Below are 19703 nucleotides of genomic sequence, written 5' to 3'. Positions count from 1 at the left end.
CTGCGTACTTTATAGGCTTCTTGTAGAAGTTCAGCTGCTGCTGATTTAGAATTTCTGAGGCTCTATCAGAAAAACTAATAAAAGAGGGGAAAAAAGAGAACCCCACACATCAATACCAAGAATATGAAACCAAACCTCTAAAGCTTCCTGGTTGTGAAGCAAAAGAAGGAGCGTGTGTTTCAACCACACTGCCGGCAGGTGGACTCTGAAAGATCTTATAGACCTCGCACTTCCTGTGGAGACAGCCAGAAGAACAAAGCCAGTGGAGGTGCCTTTTCTCCTCACCATCCCACTCTCTGTTAACTCGCGGCCTCCAGCCCCTCAGTGCAATCCGGGGGAGCAAGATGAAGTGGAAGGGGATTGTTATCTCTGCTGTCCTGCAGGCACAGCTCCCAATTACAGGTATGGCCAGCTTTTCATATTACAAGGAACTATTTTAAAACCTTTTTGAGGTGGGGACAGAACACAACGTTTCTGTCGGATCCCCGCCCTTCTGGTAGCAGGAGGGCATCTGCGTGTGAACCTCTAGCATGTCTGTCCTCCTAATTATGACTAGTTATGCACTAGTTCAGAACCGGCAGCTGCAGGACTTGCTGAAAATGAAGTCTTTGCTATAAAGAAATCCTTTGAAAGGTGGGGAGGGGCAAATGAGGCAGCAGCAGCAGCTACCTACCATTGATGAGGCCTGCCTTTGTTGTGTCACAGTAAAAGATATGACAGCTGAATAACATCTTGTAATTAAATGGGGTTTCTAACCCTCCCCCCAACAGTTCTCTCTTTGGGATTTAAAAAATGAAAAGTTGATATGCTGAGTGCAACCACCTTCAATATGCTGCCCAAGAGATACCTTTAATTTAGCTGGATAGAGTAAGCACTGCGTTGATCTTTAGTGGCACATTCAGTGCTTGGTTTCCAATAAACGTCACACCCTAGCAGCTCAGAAGCTGCTGTTGAGGGATTAGAGGAAGGGTAAAAAGGCTATGATTCCCCCCATCTTTTTCTATACCTGTACATTTGCTTTCAGCAGATGTAACTAATAAAAATGAATGAAGTTTCCTTACCTTGTGTGTGTGTTTGGTGGGTGTTTATAAACCGACTCCACTCAGGCAGACAGTGGAGTGGGTTTAACATGCAAACATCCACGATTTAAGTTAATTTGGGGGAAGATGGACATACATTTTATTAATCCGTAAAATCAAGGAAAACTAGATCAATTTAATTTGCATCTAGAGAAGGGACAGGAAAAGGCCTGAATTTGAGTAAGTCAGCAAACATGAAAGACAGTGAGGCCACCTTCAAGTGTATGTAGAAAATCCATATGAAGAGTTTCATCGTTTTCTCTAGTCAATGTACACAACCAATGCACCATAAACAGCGCTTTTACATGAAGTGTTTTGGGGACCTCAATAAACTTTCAAATAAACAAGGTTTTTGGTGATTAGGGAAATGACCCAAAGCATTCACTGCTGCTGTGCGACATAATCATGTTCTAGTTAACCTGTGTACCATATATTTCAACAGGATTTTAAACTAGATTTGCATTCTCCGCAGTAAGTACTCACAGCTACATTTATGTTAATATATAACAATAATATATCCATTTGAGAGATTAATGTGTTTCTACATACATTGAGCTGTGTGTGCCCATGCACAAGTATGTGTACCAAAAGTAGGAAAAGCATTTTTCTGTCCTCTTAGAATATTTTCAAAATGCACAAAGGCCTAGGATGTCTGAAGGAAAGGTGATTGTACTTATAAGCACATAAAGATTTAGAAACTACTTAGGGTCAACATTTGTTTCTCTGATCCTTCCTCTTTCATTCTTTTATAAAACATCAGAATCTAGCATGCTACAGGTTCTTGCTCTTATTTGTTCTTTTTTTAGCAGAAAGGCCGTACTGAAAAAATAGAGCAATTTAATCAAATCTCCTAATTACTAAAATATCAACTTTATTAAGGTCTCTCTGTTCACACACCTTGGGGATAACCACGCTCACAGGAAGAGACTATTTAGCTATGACACACCCTGGACCAAATTTTGCTCTATGTACAATTCCTGTTGATTTAAATGGAGATGGTTGTGTATGTATCTGAGGGCAGAAGTTCTGGCTGGGTAGTTGCAATATTATGAAGACCTTTTCACATTTTGGATTGAATGTAGGGTAAGAGGATGATAGTGCAGATTCCATGGAATAATTCAAATGGTATATAGGTACACTAACAAAGATGTGAGCTCTTCACTATTAATTTAGTCTAAACATATTGCCAGGCAGATGAATTTTTGGGGTCAAAACTAAGAACCCTGAATCCGGGACCTTCCGTTATTTAGAGTAAATAGGAGCCCTCTTAAAACAAAGTATATTTTTATTTTTCACAGAACATGTTTGCTTTAAGCAGACCATCACTAAGTGGAATTGCAGATGGCACTTTACAATGCATTCATACTATGGCGCTCAGGATTTTCAGTCTTCTTCGCTATAGGAGTCTGCTTGTTTTGTAGTTAGTCCAGCAAAAGGTGCTGGCCCCAGGAATGGTAGCTGGAGAGCAACCATGCATTTTCTTTTTGCTCTCAACAGTGTTGAGCCAAATACATCAAGCACCAGAAACTTTTTTTAAGAGTAGTTCAAGCTATGGACTAAAGCCGCAAAATTCTGATTTAGCCATCGACCCCAGCCCACAAATTTGAGGATGTTCTGAGTTGGGGTTTGACCAATAAAGCGAGAGGAGCTGCTGGAGAAATTCAGATCCACGTTTGGATTTTGGAATGCTTCCCCTTTCCAAAGTTCAGCGGGATTGGATCTAGAGGTCTGGTTCAGGCCCTCCTATAAATATTTCACTAGAAGGCGTTTATAAAAGAAAATAAATATGTTCTGAGTCTTTGAGCAGAGTGATTTTGTTTATCACGCTGTATTCTGCTGTTTAGGGAAATTCTGTTAAAAGACATTTCTTCTGTCTGTCCTACAAGAACCGCCCCCAAAATAAAAAAACCCCTGAAAGCCCTGCAATATGCTGCAGTGATGGACACAAACCATTGCAGTTTCCAATAGCAATATGGCAGTGTTTGGGGCAGTACTGCCTTTTTTTCCTGGGGGGGGGGTCAGCTTAATATGAGAGCCATATGAAGACATGCAACAGGGTCCTAAAAGGGACGAATTCTCAAAATCTCCTGTTGAATTGAACCCCGCACTGGATTATTTGTGTTGGCTGTAGGGAAGCTAGAAATGTCCACCGTGGAAAGACATCACTCACACCATGGAAAGACATCACTCACACATTTAGCTGCCCTATGCAACTGCTCCTTCTACCCATAGGGTAGCGTGCAACTCAGGAACGATTTGCTAATCACCACATGGGTAACAGGAAGAAATGGGCAGCGTTGTGTGTTAAGGGTTCATTTGTTCCTTCCTTCCTTAAAATAGTTATTTAGAAGATCTACACTTTAAAAAACAGAAAAAAAAATTCTTGTTTACAAATACATCCTGGATACTTCAAACAAATGTAAAGAGAATATTTTTAGGTGCCACCCTCCATATCATCTACACTGTCCTTGCTGTATTCTTGGCACTAACGCAAAAATCTACCAGGGACTTAATAATTGTGCTTCTTTCTACTCACAATGATTCATTAATAATTCATGATAAATACTCAGAAATGGGACGTTTGCGCATCAGACAAAATGTAGGCAAATATAGTCCTTCTTTATAACGGGGTATTTATTAAGCTCCTACAGTGCTAAATTCAGTTTCTTTAGCGATCGTTATATGTTATATCGTAAGCGCTCTCTTAAAACAATACCATGTTAAATTCTTAATGAGTGAGGTAACAGGTTAATGATTCACTCCATCTGACTCCCCCCCATGCAATAGGGAGTGTATTTAAAATGGAAGGAGCCATTTGAAAATGTATAACTATATTTCCTGTACAAGTCTATCCTTGTTATACTGTTGGACTATGTAGATAAATTGAAGAAATTGGGTAGGTTGCTAATAACGGATGCAAATTCATACAACATGTAGTTTAGATACCCATTATTTGTGGAATCCATGCACACTGTTAAATTATGATTTTGAAATACAAAATATCAAACAACAAAAAGTTTTAAATCTCAAAAAATAACATCCCCCCCTCCCAAATTTTTTAAATTCTAATTAACTCCATGTTTACAGCAGTAAGAATTTTAAAGTCCTTATCATTATATAACTATAGCCAAGACAACACCCCCGGCCACCATCTAGAACTTTAAACTGTGTCCGTGAAGGAACAGATGGGGGCCTGTTAAATAACAGATATGGTACATTTGCTCATTTAGGAAGGCATGGGCAGAAGACACAGCATTTAAAAAAAAAAAAAAAAAACCCAAGAAAATGTCAGGCCTGCCAAAAGCATCTCCTCTGTTTGTCTGTGTGTGTTGAAAATATTTCCGTGTCATATGTATATAACTTGGATCAAAACCTACATTAAAATGTTGTTACTCCTTTTATTTTATTGCTAAGAAAGTGTCTCTACTTACTGAATCTTGGAGAAATTGGGCTTTACAACCTTTTTTTTGATGTGCAATAATGTGTTACCTGATGTTTGGAGACTAGCTCTGATTGTAGATCTGTTAACTACATTTATTTCTCTTTCTTTAAAAAAGTATGTGTAATCTGTATCCCTTAGGAATGAGGTTTAGAATCAAATTTTTCAAAGAAGGGGATAAAAGCTATGCTATGTGAAATCCCACATTGCCATACACAGGTGACTAGTATTCACATATACAAACCAGATAACTGCATACATATGAGTAGTTGAGTTTGCAGTTCCTCAATTTGCACATGCAAATACTTGTTTGCCGAAAACTGGGAAGAAAATGGGTGTGTGAATGTTTAGCTGTGTGCAACTGGTGTGTGAGCACTTGTGTGTGTGCAAGGGGTAAATGGAAGTGTTTGTGGGTGCTCCATTTGCTCCCTCCTTTGACAATTTAGCTATTAAAAACAGAGAAGAAAGACCATACCTAGCCATGCTCTTTCCCCAACCCTTAAACACGCACACCCGTCAGTGCGTGTACAAGTTTTGTTCAAGGGCGTGGAAGCTGAATTTTAATTTTAAATATGTTTCAAATATTTAAAAAACCAAAATTGCTAGAAACCACCCACTGTAATTTGAAAGCCCTCTCTGCTTTTTGTTTGTGATCATTTCTTATAAGATTAGTTAGTCTACTGAATTGGAAATGACTACAGTCAACTTGGAGAGAAAAAGAATCCTAAACCAAAGGAAAAAAGACAAAACGAAAAAGCTGGTACACGGCCACTTTCTGCACCACTGTTGTTATGCTGTAACATGGCTGAAAGCAGGTTCCTGAGCCAATTCAAATATTATTGTGTACAACATACAGCCTACATGTTGTTGTTTTGACATAATCACAGTGAAATAATACTTGCACATCTCCACCTGTCTCCTGATGCTTTCTGAAGAAAATAGTACTGACTGATTTGTGAAATTTCTGAGTGAAGGAGAAGCCACCCGAATAACGTTATGCTCTTTGGAGGCACAAATGCTACAGTATAAGAACTTAGAAGTGAATAGAAGTGGTGGAGGAAGGGACTGTAATATTACCAAGCAACTGATATAATACAAGGCACGGTAGAACAGAATGGGAGTGCGTAGGGGGTAGCAGTGTTACCAACTCTCATGTTTTTTTCTCAAGTCTTGCAATATTTGGTGATTTTCTTAAAGCCCCAACTCCTGGAATCATGGGATTAGGTGTGAATCTCAGCTTCCATTAAAAATAAAAGTTTTCAGCCCTCAGGATTGCAATTCAAAGCCAGACAATGTGAACCAGAAAGGCTCAAAAATCAGAAAGCAAATTTCCTCCCTGAATTTTTTTTTTTTTTTTTAAATCTCATGATTTTGAGGGGACCTGATCATGATTTTTGAACACTATGGATTGGCAATATTGAAAATTCATTCTTTGACCGGAAAGCTATTGAACTTTTAGAGCCAGGGAACAGATAGTTTAGCGCATCCTGGGGGTGCGAGATGCCCTTTCTGGGGGTGCGAGACATGCCAGATTTTTTTAGAAGGTAAATCATCGAAAACACAAATTAAGTACCGGCACATAAATACAACTACTTTGTTTCATCAAACCTATGTATTTATTTAAAAATGTATAATGTTAACTATTACTGTAATATACAAACAAAAATATATCTAGGTTTAAAGAACTGACCTATTTCAATGATTTTTGATGAGGAGTGCAAGAACATTTTTTGATAAGGGGTTCAAGAACATATTTTGAGAACCAAAGGGGTGCAGGCTGCAGTAAAGGTTAAGAACCACTGGTTTAGAGGGAGTGGGGATATCCATAGTTTCTTCCAGTGAAAATAAATCTCTGGAGCCTGTACATTAAGACACACAGTTCTTAAATGAGAGCTGGAAAATGGCTACTCTCAGTAACCTGCTCCGAGTTTTAGAAAGACACCCAAAAAGCCTACTCTGATGAGAGAGTGACAAAGGATTTAGTATCAGGACAGTGTCTTACGCCAACATTACCAGGGCAAAATCTATTGCCAGTGTCTTCATTCTGTGTTTGCCCCCCAACTGTGAGTAGTGAAAACAAGCAGACAAAACCACCTTTATTTAAAAAAAACCCCAAAACCTGACCCTACACTGGTCTACAAGGACTGGACCCAAACACTGCACTAATGGTATTTTAAGCCTTAGTGTTTTGGTAACTTTGGGGTAGAATATTGATATTTTTTTTTAAAAAAGTGATTATACAACAAACCTGGGTGAATATTGCACACTTTTAAAAATGGATAGTCATTCAGATTTTGTAATGAATTTGCTCTAGCCATACACATGCCCCTTTTGTGTTCACTTCCGATCAACATTAGAGTGGTGGAGTTTTATTTGTATAAATGCAGCAACCAAACTTTAAATCCACTTGGACAAACATTCATGCCACAATCCCACCAATGCTTGCCCACCAATCCAGTCATGGATCAGAAACAAATGTATTTGGCTTAGATGATAAATCCCAATTAAACGACACAGCTGGGCTGTCGTGTATTGAAGAATGGCAGTAAGATGTTTGCGATCAACAAATCCATACAGTTAAAACAGTGTTCTTGAAAAAAAAAAAAACCTGGGGGAAACTCTGATCTGCTGCAAACATTGCACAAGCGGAAAGCTAAATTAATGAAGTATAATGGTTCACTAAATTAGACGCACACTTTTTCAGCATAGATTGGACCTTATTTTTTAAAACCTCAGTCATATAATATTTCTCTCCCCCTTCTCCCATCCTTTGGGACAAGTTTCTTAATGAGATGGATCACATTTCTGATCTACATTCTGATCCACATGGGTGGATCCCTATGCCTGTGTGGAGACCTATTGAACTTGGCCTATGTGGATTGGACAGTAGGTTGGGAGCCTAAAGTCATGGTATTTGTACTGTGCATACACTCATCTTGGAGAGAAGTATTTTAGCAGATAATCCTCAGAGGACTTTGCTATTGATTTTACGTGGAAGGTGCTTAGATAATATGGTGATAGGCAGCAACTGAAAACCATAAAATTGGTAGAGTTGGAGAGAGAGAGATTACTTTCATACCAAAAAGAAAAGGAGGACTTGTGGCACCTTAGAGACTAACAAATGCCACAAGTCTTCCTTTTCTTTTTGCGGATACAGACTAACACTCTGTTACTGCTGCTACTCTGAAACCTTTCATACCACAGATTTCCATTTTGGATTTTATTTTTGTCTTGATTAGTATTACCCACCATCAATCCAAGAATGTAGCTTCTGTGCGGCAATAAATGTATGCCATCATATCTAAGTCCTTCTCTTTTCGGGGTTTTAAAATTCAGCTGTAAATATTTGCTGTGAGCTGCAACCTGCAGTATATAATTTCAACCCAGGAATCCAATGTATTTAGTCCTTTAAAAGATGTCATACAAACCATCCAGCCATTTTTGAGTTATAATCGTCAAAACAAAATTAGGTTCTATGACTAGAGGGCTTTAGTCACCAATGTTATCAGGCTGGTATCTTTCACTAACACACAATTCACTGAAAATGCTTAAACAGTGATAATATTGCACGGCATAAAAATGGAATTTTTGTTTTATATTGATCTTTCAAAATCACCCATTTTGCATTCATTTTTATCGCTGACCTTTACCATGCACTGTACAGTAGTTAAACACAAATCGTATTTTCATACTAAGTAACTCAGGCTATTTTTTTGTAAATATGAAATGTGTGGCCTGAAACAAATCACTAAGGGCCCTGATCCTGCAACCAGATCCATGTGGACAGACCCTTGCATCCATGTGGAATCCCACAGGAGTTCTGTGCAAACACAAGTATTTGCCCTTACACATCCCATTGCAAGATTGGGCCTTATTCTCTCTTTGTGAGCCTCAGTTTGCCCATGTGTAAGATGTAGACAATAATGCTGACCTTATAAGGAAATTGTAAGGTTTGATTCATTAAAAAAGTGTGTGTGTGTGTGTGTGTGTGTACACACACACAAAACATTTATTTAAGAGCTTCAGATGAAAGGTGCTATACAAGTGTAGAGTGTGTGTATGTATAATTTTTTTGTCTTTGATCTTTTTTCGGTGGCATCATTTCTTATTTAAATAATTCCAAGGGGGTATATAAATGGCTGCTAGTCTTTCAATCCACCTTTCTTCTGCATTTGATTTAACTTGTATCTGACTATTCAAATCTGTAAGTGTTTTTTCCCCTGATAAGGATCAAAATCATCTGTGCTGCACATCCATTGACTTCAAGAGGTGCGCCTCATGGATGAATTTGGCCCTATACTCTCTTTCTTTCAGCTTTCACCCCAGGTTCCGGGTCACATTCTCACACCACTAGTAATGGACCTTTTCTGATCATTATGATTTTTGAACTCTGGACCTCCTTCTGAAATTTTTTTAAGCCTGGGTCCTGAAATTTGTGCACATGTTTTACTGGGGCTACTCACATGAATAAAGTTAAGCAGGCGCATAAATCCTTGCAGGAGCTGGGCATTGAAAAGTAGATTAAGCATTTCATCACCTCTGCTCTGGTTTCCTTTCCCTGTGCAGGAGGGAGTGCACAACACCCACGTCAGTCATGATTTGGCTCATTTTTCACTTAATTTTTTAAGTATGGAATTTTAAAATTTGATTTTTAAACAAACATGCAGAGCTCAGCAGATAGGTATTGTTGTGAAAATGACCCCTCAAAGTCCAGTGAAAACTAATAGTCTGGTAAAGTTTGATCTTTCACTGAAAGTTGAACATCGCACTCCAGGTCACTTTTAAAGTTGGTTTCTTAAAAGCAAAATTTATTATTGGATATAGGTGAAAATAAAAGTCCGTTTTCACAAGCCCATTTGACTGTAATCACTTTTAAAAATAAATACAGACCTATGAATATCTCTAACCCTGCTTCAAATAAATGTCTGTTCTTGTGCTGTCGGAGGGGGACAGAAAAACAGGTCTAAACTAAAAAAAACCTGCACAGTTAATATAAGACAAGGCAAGAACAGATAACATTCAAAGGCTTCTTAGAGTAGGGCCTGATCCCATCTGGTCCTTAAAAGTTAGTGGGAAATCAGTGGGGGTTTTGTCTGTATATGAGCGCAGCCGGATTGCACCAAACATAGTGGAAAAACAAAACAAAACACCCATAATCCCTTGGGTAGCTTGAGGATGCGTAAGTAATAGTGGACTGTCATGGACAGCCACATAGTTTGGGCAGTTACCATTCTAGTATAATTACAACCCAGCTGCTTCCCCAAGCAATTAGTAGCAGTGTCTCAGGGTATAACCGGAAGTTCTGATGATGAACGCTTGTAACTTTGAAAGTATTGCCAACCCTAACCATTCCAAAATCATGAGTCATGCCCCAGAAATACATGAAATTGGCTTTAAAATTATGAGGTTTTAGAAATAAATAAATATGGGGTTCTTTATTTGCCTTCTGGTTTTGAGCCTGTAGGGTTCATTTAGGTCGCATCTTCCAGCTTTTTTTTCTGTAATCATGAGAGCTAGAAACTTACTTAACTTTTTTAATGAAAGCTGGGATTCTCATATAACCACTTGTCTCCAGGAGTTGTGGCTTTAATAAACCATCAAATATCACGGGACTCGCAATAAAATCAAGATAGTTGGCTACATTGCTTTGATCTCCTGCTTTAGCATTTGAGGTGGCCGGAGCTTACGTGAAGTGGACAGAACTGGAATTTTCTGTTGCCAACCTGTTCATGCAGTTAAATTAATCTCTTAGGTTGAATAACCTCAGTTGTTATTTTACTAACCTGCATCCAGACCCAACATTACTAAAATGTATTTGTTGTTGCTGTGGTTCGGTATGTCTGCATTGGCTGAGGAACAGTAACAGATTTTCAGGCTTCACATAATTCTACTTTTATAATTCTCTTAAACAAGTGTCAGATGTAAACCTATCTTGCTGTAACATCTTTTCCAAGATGTTTTTATCTGATTTTATCTCTCTCAGCTGCAAAGAAGTAGCTGGCAGGTTTGCCCTCTTTCTCTCTTGTTGTTCTTTTTAGGTATTGAAGCCACAGGCCTGTTTGCTAAAAGTGATGGCTTAGTCTACATATTAGCTTTAAAATACCTATATTTGTTAGATCAGGAACTACAGGTTCAAACCCCAGCAGGATGAGCTTAGTTCTTTCAAAGTAGATTAATTAAGTGCCATTGTAAAGCCGACAGACCCCAGTCGTTGCGGGGTGGGATTGAACCTGGGACTTCTGGAACTTAGTGCATGAGCCTCTACCGTGTAAGTTAAAAGCCAACTAGCTGTTAGCTAGGGCTGTAGAGCAGACTCATTTTATCTCCCTCTCTAAGTGGTCTTGGTACCACTAGATGGGACAGAACACCACACCCAGAAGGCATGTGGGTTACATACTTCCCCTAGCTGAGGAAGCGCATCCTGAGCTTTGGAGTCTTCCCAATTGAAATCCCAGATGAGCCCCTACTTGTAACGCCAACAGACTCTGGTTGTCGGCGGGCAGGATTGAACCTGGGACCTCAGTGCATGAGGCTCTCGACTGCATGAGCTAAAAACCAACTGGCTGTTAGCTAAGGCTATAGAGCAGACTCATTTTATCTTGCTCTTTAAGTGGTCTCGGTGCCACTAGATGGGACAGAACACCACACCCAGAAATTGTGAGGGTTACACCATGCATTTCACTGTTGTTCTTTCAGACAAGGTAGGACACCACAGTCTTGCCAGTTCTGTATGTCCTTTGGGTAAGGATCGTTTTTTGCCCTCCCCACCCCAGTGCCTTTGCCCAAAAATTTCCCTTTCCACTGATAGCTACCCTGCACTTCAGAATTGACTGCATTTCATCAAGTCTGGATTGCCCAGCCAGGCTCTGGCATGTGGGAGGTTCTGGAATGGACCACAGGATAGCTGCTGCTCTCTCCCACCTGCAGTACAACAGAAATATGAATATTGCTGCCATGTGGTTAGCTGTGACTGAACCCTAATCTTTCCACTCCTGAAGCCATACTTGCTCATCCCTTGATCACTTAGGCCCGGTTCTCCAAACTACTGTGAGATGCAGGGGAAAGTGCTAGAGTCCAGGCCAGCTCTAGTACCCAAGGGATACAGATAACAGAGGGAGGGAGATCGAACACACTCTGAAGTTAGAACACTGCCTGGGGAGTGCTGCTGCAGCAGCAACAGAGCTGGGTGCCCACCTCTCTAATCTGGCAGTCCTGGGCAGCTGCAAGTCTCCCGATAAGAATAATGGGCTTTATTGGAGAAAATGGCCTGGGAGCCAAAAGCTTGGGGTTCAGTTCCTGGCTCTGCCATACACTCTGTGTGACCACGTAACTTAATCTATCTGTGCCTCAGTTCCCCATGTGTAAAATGGGGATAATGCCTCCTTTCTCTCATATTTGTCTGCCTATTTAGACTGTAAGCTTTTTGCAGCTGTCTCTCGCACCTTGTACAGTGCCCAGCATAATGAGGCCCTAATCTTAGTTGCAGTTTGAAGGCAGTACTGTAATACAAGTAGCGATAGGGCCTGCTGTCTATTCCCCTTTTAAATGCAACACACGGAATTCCTCAAGGCTCATCAGCAGGCAGGATTAGGGGAAAGGCCACAGATCAGGTCCCCAGAAAGGGAGTTCCCTCCAAGCTACCATGCCCATATGTAAAGTGCTTAGCCCTATTTAGGGCTTTTCAGCCATACAAAGGAAAGGAAAGACCATTTCATCTTCCCATTTTATGGGGGGAGGACAAGTTGAGGCACAGATTTACCCGAAGTCACCAGATTAACTAGGAATAAAACCCAGGTCTTCTAATTCCCAGGCCATGCCTAGTGATCAAACTACATTGCCTCTTATCTATAGACGGTTCCAAATTCTAATACTTATGGTACTTCTTGAGTTGGTGGTGCAGGCTAGGAGACATCATCTGTGAACAGCAGGGGTTCTGCTTCCATTTTGGGCTATAAAAGTAGAGTTCAACTAAACTATCCGTCTTCTCCCCCACCCCTTCTAGTGTGTGGTGGATAAGGCAAGCAGTGGTAGTGAGTGGCTATGAGGTGCAGATGTGTCAGTGGATAAGCTTGGGCAGCTGTGTGGCATGTCAGTAAACAGGAATTAAGAGGTTAAGGGAGCACAGTGCAAGAATGTGTGGAAAGAAGAAAAGTTGGTTTAGGGTACTGTAGAAAGAGGGAATGATCATATTGATATGGAGAAATAGAAGGAAGAGAAAAGATTGAAAAAACATAGGGGAAAGATGGAGCAAATAGAACCTGGAGGGAGAAAACAATAATTTTATCATAGCTGAAAAGCTAGTCTGAGGGGAAAATGATTTCAGCATCTATCATAAAAGGAAAGGAAAAGAACTTGCTGGGGGGGGGGGGGGGGGGGAAGAAAGAGAAAGAAGAACAAATCCAAGAAGGGAAACCTAGTAAGTTAAAGTGTTTTGTTTTTTTTTAAATATACAGTGAACTAGGTGCTCTAATATTACAATGAAATGTAAGTAAATAATACTAATTTGTATATTCCTCTTAGAGAGAGCAATTCAGTGGAGCCCCTATACACATTTAATTCTTTCTCTGGAAAGCCCAAACCTTTCCTCCACTTACCTTCCCAAAAAATAAAATTGTGCTGCGCTAAAGATATTCCCTGAGCTGCTTGTAACAATGGCTGGGATGGGCTGCCTGTATCTTCTTGTCTGACCCTAGTGGTGGAAGAAGTGATTTCCCCCCCATATAGACTATTTGTAAACTGTAAGAAACTGTTTGCTATGCCATTCCTCATTATAATTTGCATACCACTAACAACTTGATGGGCAATTTATAGCTAGATACAAAGACTGGATCTCTGCTTTTATGAGTTTATAGCCTAAATAGGTCTAAATATCTTCTGACAGTTTAAATGTTGGAGATGCTCACCACTGAGTGATGAATGTGACACCAGTGAAAGGGTTCATTTGAAAATGCTTGCAAGTAGGTAGAAGCAGTATTCTCCTCTCACAACAGGGTGTGATCGGTCAGTGGGAGCTTGTTGTGCAGTTGTAATGTTTTAACTTAATTTCCTTCTGGAGATCTTGGATGGGTGAAGTTCCCATGGATCTAGAATTCTCCCTCTTTAGCCTGCTCCTGCAGTTTCACTTATGTTCAAATTATTTAATGTCCTTTTCCTAAGGAAACTCGGTTGTGTGTTTTCTAATATGCCACATTCTTAATTATTCTGCCTCCACTGAAATGCTGACTATTCTTTAAAGGGCCTTGTGCCGACACCCTTACCACTGGGACTACACTGCTATTTTTGGCATGCTAGCTTGAGCAGCGCTAGCATGTCTGTCCATGAATGTTGGGACTCACCCTTCCGGCTGCTGTGTAGACAGAAACTTGGAAGCAAATCCTCTTCCACTCCCCACAGTCAATTTTTCATCCCGCCCCTCCCCCCCAGGAACATAAGTGCTTTTTAGCAGGCGTTGTGTAGTACCATACATGTACATGCTTAGTGAAGTAGTGTAAAATCTCCTAGCATCTTGCAATCACATCTCTCACATCTGCCCTAGTGTGAGAAAACATTGGCAGGGGGAGAGCAATTGCCTCCCAGCTGGTGCCCAGAGGAGCAGAGCAACAGTTCACTGCTAGGTCTATGCACCTTGTTCAGAGGCTACCGCTACTGCTGCCTCTTTCTCCATTCCTCCCCTGCCCCCTCTTCCCTTGCACGTCTTCCCTCAGTTGTGTCCCCTCAGACACTGCTGCTCTATATTTGCTCTCCCACTAATGGGGGTGTGAGGTGATAAACTTCACCACCAGCCCTCTGCACAGAAGAGGCATGTAGCAGTAGAATCCTCTGCCCATCTACTGCAGGTCTAAGAAATTATACAATGATTTTTGTATTAATCAAAAGGAGCCTTGTGAGACTATTTGGAAGTCAGGAAATCCAGGGGTGTGATCAGCAAACAACCTAAATCTTTCCCTGACCACCTTACACTTACATCCCTGAACTATCCTGACACCTACACAATCTACCTCTTCTGTATTTTCAACATGTTACCTGCTCCCCACTGTTCCACCCCACCCTTTACAGGCTGACGGGACTACCATCCACCCACCATGCACCCACTACACATGTTGCCTCCAATTCTCACTCCCTTTTGAACCAGTTAAAACTTCTCACCTCTTATTCTCCGTACACACATCAAAGACCTGTTTATTCCCAACCCACCTTCTCACTATAATAAAGAAACCAACAACACGTACCCTCTTTGACAGTCGGCTAACATCTCTTCTATCCACCCACCCACCCTTAGGTTAGATCGGACTTTGCAGTTATTTCACCCTTTTCACACAGGTAGAAATGTCCCTATACTTCTCCATCCTTTCAAAGACCTTGCTACCCACATAAAGATGTTCACTTTGACTCTGTCCATTTTACAAATAGTATTTGCAGACCCCCAAATGTTAGGCTAACTAGCATTTTACTTTATCTGGTCCACATATATGGAACAGAGTTGACTTGTGCATACACCTTTTATTGTTAGGAATTTTAAGATTTGGAAAGCTGTTGAAATACTTAGATGTGTATCTACTTTATACAAATGATTTGCTGGCCTGGTCTACACTACAAAATTGTACTGTATCGAAATCCTCTTGGTAACAAACACGTTAACTGAATGAGGGTTCAACACTGTATCCTGGTCAGTGGAAACCAGGACAAACAGGCTACTAAACAGCATTCAGCACATAGATAGCTAACATGATTGATTGAAAAAACGTGTTCAGATGCAGTTCAATTTTGTAATGTAGACCAGGGCCACAAAGTTACAGGCATGGGACAGCATTATGTTTGTCTGTGGAACCTTAACTCCAAATTTCTTGACCTTCTCAAACACAAGTTTGTCAAACTTCAAAAGTCTAATCAATGTTGAAAGTCTACTTCTTATTTAAGGAATGTGTATTTTAGCCTTGACTTGTGATGAAAGTTTATTTTGGAATTAAAGCCTCACAATCTCTCTGTACAGTCAACATTAGCATTATTGTCCCTGTTCTGCATGCAGGTAAATGGCCGCAGAAAGAGTTCAAACAACTTGCTTCGCATCTTGCAGTGGCAGAGCTGCGAATAAAACTCTGTTTGTATGACTGTAAAAGGAATATAATATGGTATTTAGCTATCCCACAAGGTGTCATGAGACTTAATATTTTTGTTGCTAGAATGTATTTCATTAGATTGTACAGAGCATTTTGTTGGGGAAATACATGAAAGTGAGAATATGTAGGTGATGTCTTCCTTTCACCGAAGCTGCTCCTGTTTTTTTTTCTTGTGATGCTTTCTTTCTGTTCTGTCCTCTTGTTCCGTTGATAGGTGCTTTATTGTCTTTTAATTGGCTTTGTGCACCCCAGTCCCTAAAACCTGGCACTATACTTGGCAGCAATTTTGTTTTATGGCGAAGGAGCTTGCTGAAATATTAAAAAAAAAAAAAAGGAAAAATAGCCAGTTAGTCAGAGCCTCTGCTATGTCCTGAGAGCAGGGAAGGCACCTGCTAACAGGACAAAGCTTTGTAGCTGGAAATTTTGAGGCAGCGAGACAGAAGAACCACACACACACACACACCCATTAACATGGAGAGCAGAGCTGCGTTAGCTACAACCAAATGTAAACACAAGTCTTGCTAGCAGCCCTCTCGCATGTTTTCCCCAAATGTCGGAGGTGGGGATTTTTTGTCTGTTCTAAATGGGCTAATTTTTTTGTCTGTTCTAAATGTTATAACTGTGTGCTCTGTGATGCACTGGACCTATATTCTGCAGCAGAGCAAAGCTGAAGTCTGCAGTAGAGTGATATTGTCTCTGGCAGCTACAATTAAATTCAAAGCAGGGTTTGCTTTATTAAAATAGAAAGGAATGATATAAGTGCACTACTCTGTATTTGTTATTTCAATAAAAATCTCCCTTTTGGAATGTCCCTACCCAAAATTTTCCATTTTTAGCATGCTGCAGAATCTTGTTCTGACAATCTATGAAGAACTGCACCATAGAAAATGATGTGGAGTGGGAGTGGAAGATGGGCGGTTTTAACAACAGGATAGGGTGCATCTGGGCAAGGAAGGGAAACAGATGAGGCATCTGAAGATTTTTAGAAGCATCATCTCTGCAGTCCTTTTTTCCTGTCCCCTTTGCAGGCAGACATAAAGGTGACTTAAAAGTTTAGGCAGTGGAGTGGGAGAAAGGGACTCGAATTCCTAGTTCCCTACTCCACATACTAACAGAAGCCAGTAGCCCTAATGTACCTCCCCAATGCCCTCCCCTGCAATATCTGCTCCCGAATCTAATGAGTATGGATAAGTATGTTAGCTGACTGACTCTATTAAAATGATTAGCAGTGAAAGAGTTAACAATGTTAACAGTGAAATGGCCATTAGGTTTCAATGTTAATATCTCAGTTGGGATGAATGGGGGTAGTTCATGTCTCAAGGCTACGGTTTCAGGCTGGCTGCTCGTTCAGGAAGATGGAATGCTGCCTCAGTTTACATTCTGTTCAGGTGAGAAGATTTTTCTTAAACTAAAGGGCAAGAAACATAACTTGAGGGGAAAAAAAGAAGTGGTTCCTACAGCTGGAGAATTCTATGACCACACAATTGTACATACATGGGAATGATGGCTGTAACCATGCTGTTGACTGTGTAAAGGTATTAATAAGGGTTGGCTCTCTGGAGAGGAGGAACTCCTGCTCAAGCTGGGCGAGGAAACCACCACAGAACCTTTATAGCTACAAATACTGTAGCCAGCATCCTGCAAAGATGTACACTTCTTCTTGGAAAAATATTCCACTGGTGCTGCTTTTACAGAAGCTAGCAATGGTGGTGCTAGTGTAGAGCTGCTGAGTCAACTAGTCCTCATCTGAACAGCTCTAGACAATATGGGGGTTAAAGTGCTGGTGGCTGGACCATGCCACTGTTCTGCCATTGCTAGAACCTGTGGAGAGCTGCACCATTCTTGCAACAGTATGTGGGAGTTCTTCAGAGAAAACCTCAGAGTTGACTAGGCCCAACTGTGAAGATGGACAGAGAGAGAAGTCACATCTACACTGCAAAATCAACCATGCAGGTATACCCAGTTACAATGTGGTTAAAGCACAATTTGGTCTTGTAGCATAGACAGGACTGAACTGTGTCTTAACCATACCCCTGAACCATGCTATAGCCTTTCACTTCAGCTGGGCTGTCACATGATTTGGGAACATGGCTTGGCACCATCTACACTGCAAGAATGAACTGTGTTCTAGTGCAGGATTTAGAAACTGCCATCTTATAATCGGATTTTCTTCTCCCCCTCACAGTGTGGTCGTGTGTTTCTATGATTCCGTGCTTGCCACTTATGTTACTTTGCATTTATTGAGTGATTGTCTGGCTTCTCAAGAACTCAGTGCTTTGCAAGCACCAGGCCCTCTCAGAGATCCAGAGAGGCCCAGGCCACTTCCAGCTTTTGAGGCCGCTAGCCATAATAAAAATAAAAAGTAAGGCACCAAAAAAAGAGTGAAACATAATTTGAAATTTTTTTTATTTAACAAATGCTTTTCTAGCCTTTTTCTGTGCAAATGCACTAATTATTGAGGAAAAATCTAGATTTTGTGCAATGTCACAGTTGATATTCAGCATGGCGAGCCCATTCAAATGCTCTTGTCCCATAGTTGAACGGTGATAGTTCTTTACCTGCTTTAACATGTTGAAGGTGCATTCACCTGAAGCCACTGATGCAGGCAAACTGACAAAAATATGCAATGCAATTGTGATATTAGGAAAAATTAACAAGTGTCTAAATTTGAGGCCCCCTTTGAGCTTGAGGCCCAGGCCAAATGGCCCTCCTGGGGCCCCTCTGATTGGCCCTGGCAAGCACTAATTAGCCCTCACAACTCTTGAGGTAGATATGTATTAACCCTCTATTATAGATAGGTAAACCGAGGAACAACACAGTTACGTGACTCTCTCAAGGTCACAAAATGAGCCAGTTACAGAGCCAGGAATAGAACAATCTCCTGTTCTAGCCTCTAGACATACTGCCTCTCCAAGGACTGTGAATTTTTGACTCTCAGACCAACAGAATGGGACTGGCTAGAAACTATTGGCTCAGAAATATACTTCGGGATCTTTGTTCATAAATCTTCCTCTGAAGCAGGGTGGGGGTTGCTTTTAGCAATTAATTTGTATGAAAAACAGCGCTATAAATAGAAACCCATGCTGAGATAAGCAGAGTCCCACAAAACATCCTGCTGTAGCAGGAAAGATCGTGAAATACAGTGCCAAAGCAAAAGGCAGCTGAACGGTGAGATACTGCAACTACAATTCAAACCACCAAGACAGCAAAAAACCAAGCAACAGGCAAGGTAAAATCTGATGGTGAATGGATTGGGAGCAAAGGAAATCAGAATCAGATCTCATTACAACAGAGATGAAATGATGCGCACTTTGAATGAGATGTTTCCAGGGGTAAGTGCTGGGACACAGATAAGAGTATGGTTCAGGTCTCTGTGATGACTTCAAGGCCTGTCTGCAATGTTGTTATGCAGATGGATGAGGTCAACCAGGGATAAGAGCCTAAAGTTTCAGAAGTGACTAGTGATTTTTGGGAGCCCAACTTGAAACACCTTCAAGGGGCCAGACCATTCAGGGAATGGATGTTGAACACTCTCTGGAAAATCAGGCCCCTTCAAGGTATCCCAAGTTGGGCTCCCAAAACTACCAGGCCTGAATCTCCACAAGTGACAAGGTACAGAGTGATCAGGGAAGGGATCAAAGAGAGCCCTGTGTGATATCAATAGAGAGGGGAGAAGGAGTAACCACCACTAAAAGTAAAAAAAATAAGAGTAGTTATTAAGGGAGCAGAACTAAGGGAGGACCTTTGCTGTTTGAAGAAGAGCATGATCAACTGTATTGAAAGCTGCAGAAAGATCAAGGAGAACTGGCACGACACCTTGGCAAGGGAAGAGGCCTTTGGAAACCTTGGAGATAGTGGATGCCAGAACAGAGGGGATCCAAGGCAGTGTTAAAGTAGAGGAAGTTGGGGCAGGATTGTAAGTGACCTATTTAAAGTGCTTGGAGGTGAAGGGAGATGAGATGCTAGTTAAATCTACAAGTTGGGTTGATGGGGAGGGTGGGCAGTTGAATGAGCATCTATCAAGATGGAGAGGGTGAGAGGGAGCACAGTAGTAAGACAGATAAACAG

General features: G+C 40.9%; 1 protein-coding gene across 1 annotated transcript in view; it reads left to right on the top strand.

The window, feature by feature from the left end:
- Positions 1-344: 344 nt before the first annotated feature.
- CD247 (CD247 molecule) overlaps positions 345-19703 on the top strand; it is an 85493-nt gene continuing 66134 nt past the window's right edge. The window contains exon 1 of the mRNA XM_074946919.1: positions 345-402. Coding sequence (XP_074803020.1) covers positions 345-402 — 58 coding nt within the window. The remainder of the gene's footprint in view (positions 403-19703) is intronic.

The sequence above is a fragment of the Natator depressus genome, chromosome 1 (genome assembly GCF_965152275.1).
Source record: "Natator depressus isolate rNatDep1 chromosome 1, rNatDep2.hap1, whole genome shotgun sequence".
NCBI classification, from domain to species: domain Eukaryota; kingdom Metazoa; phylum Chordata; order Testudines; family Cheloniidae; genus Natator; species Natator depressus.
The sequence above is the reverse complement of the archived record's forward strand: the minus strand, read 5'-3'. Positions and strand labels throughout refer to the sequence as shown.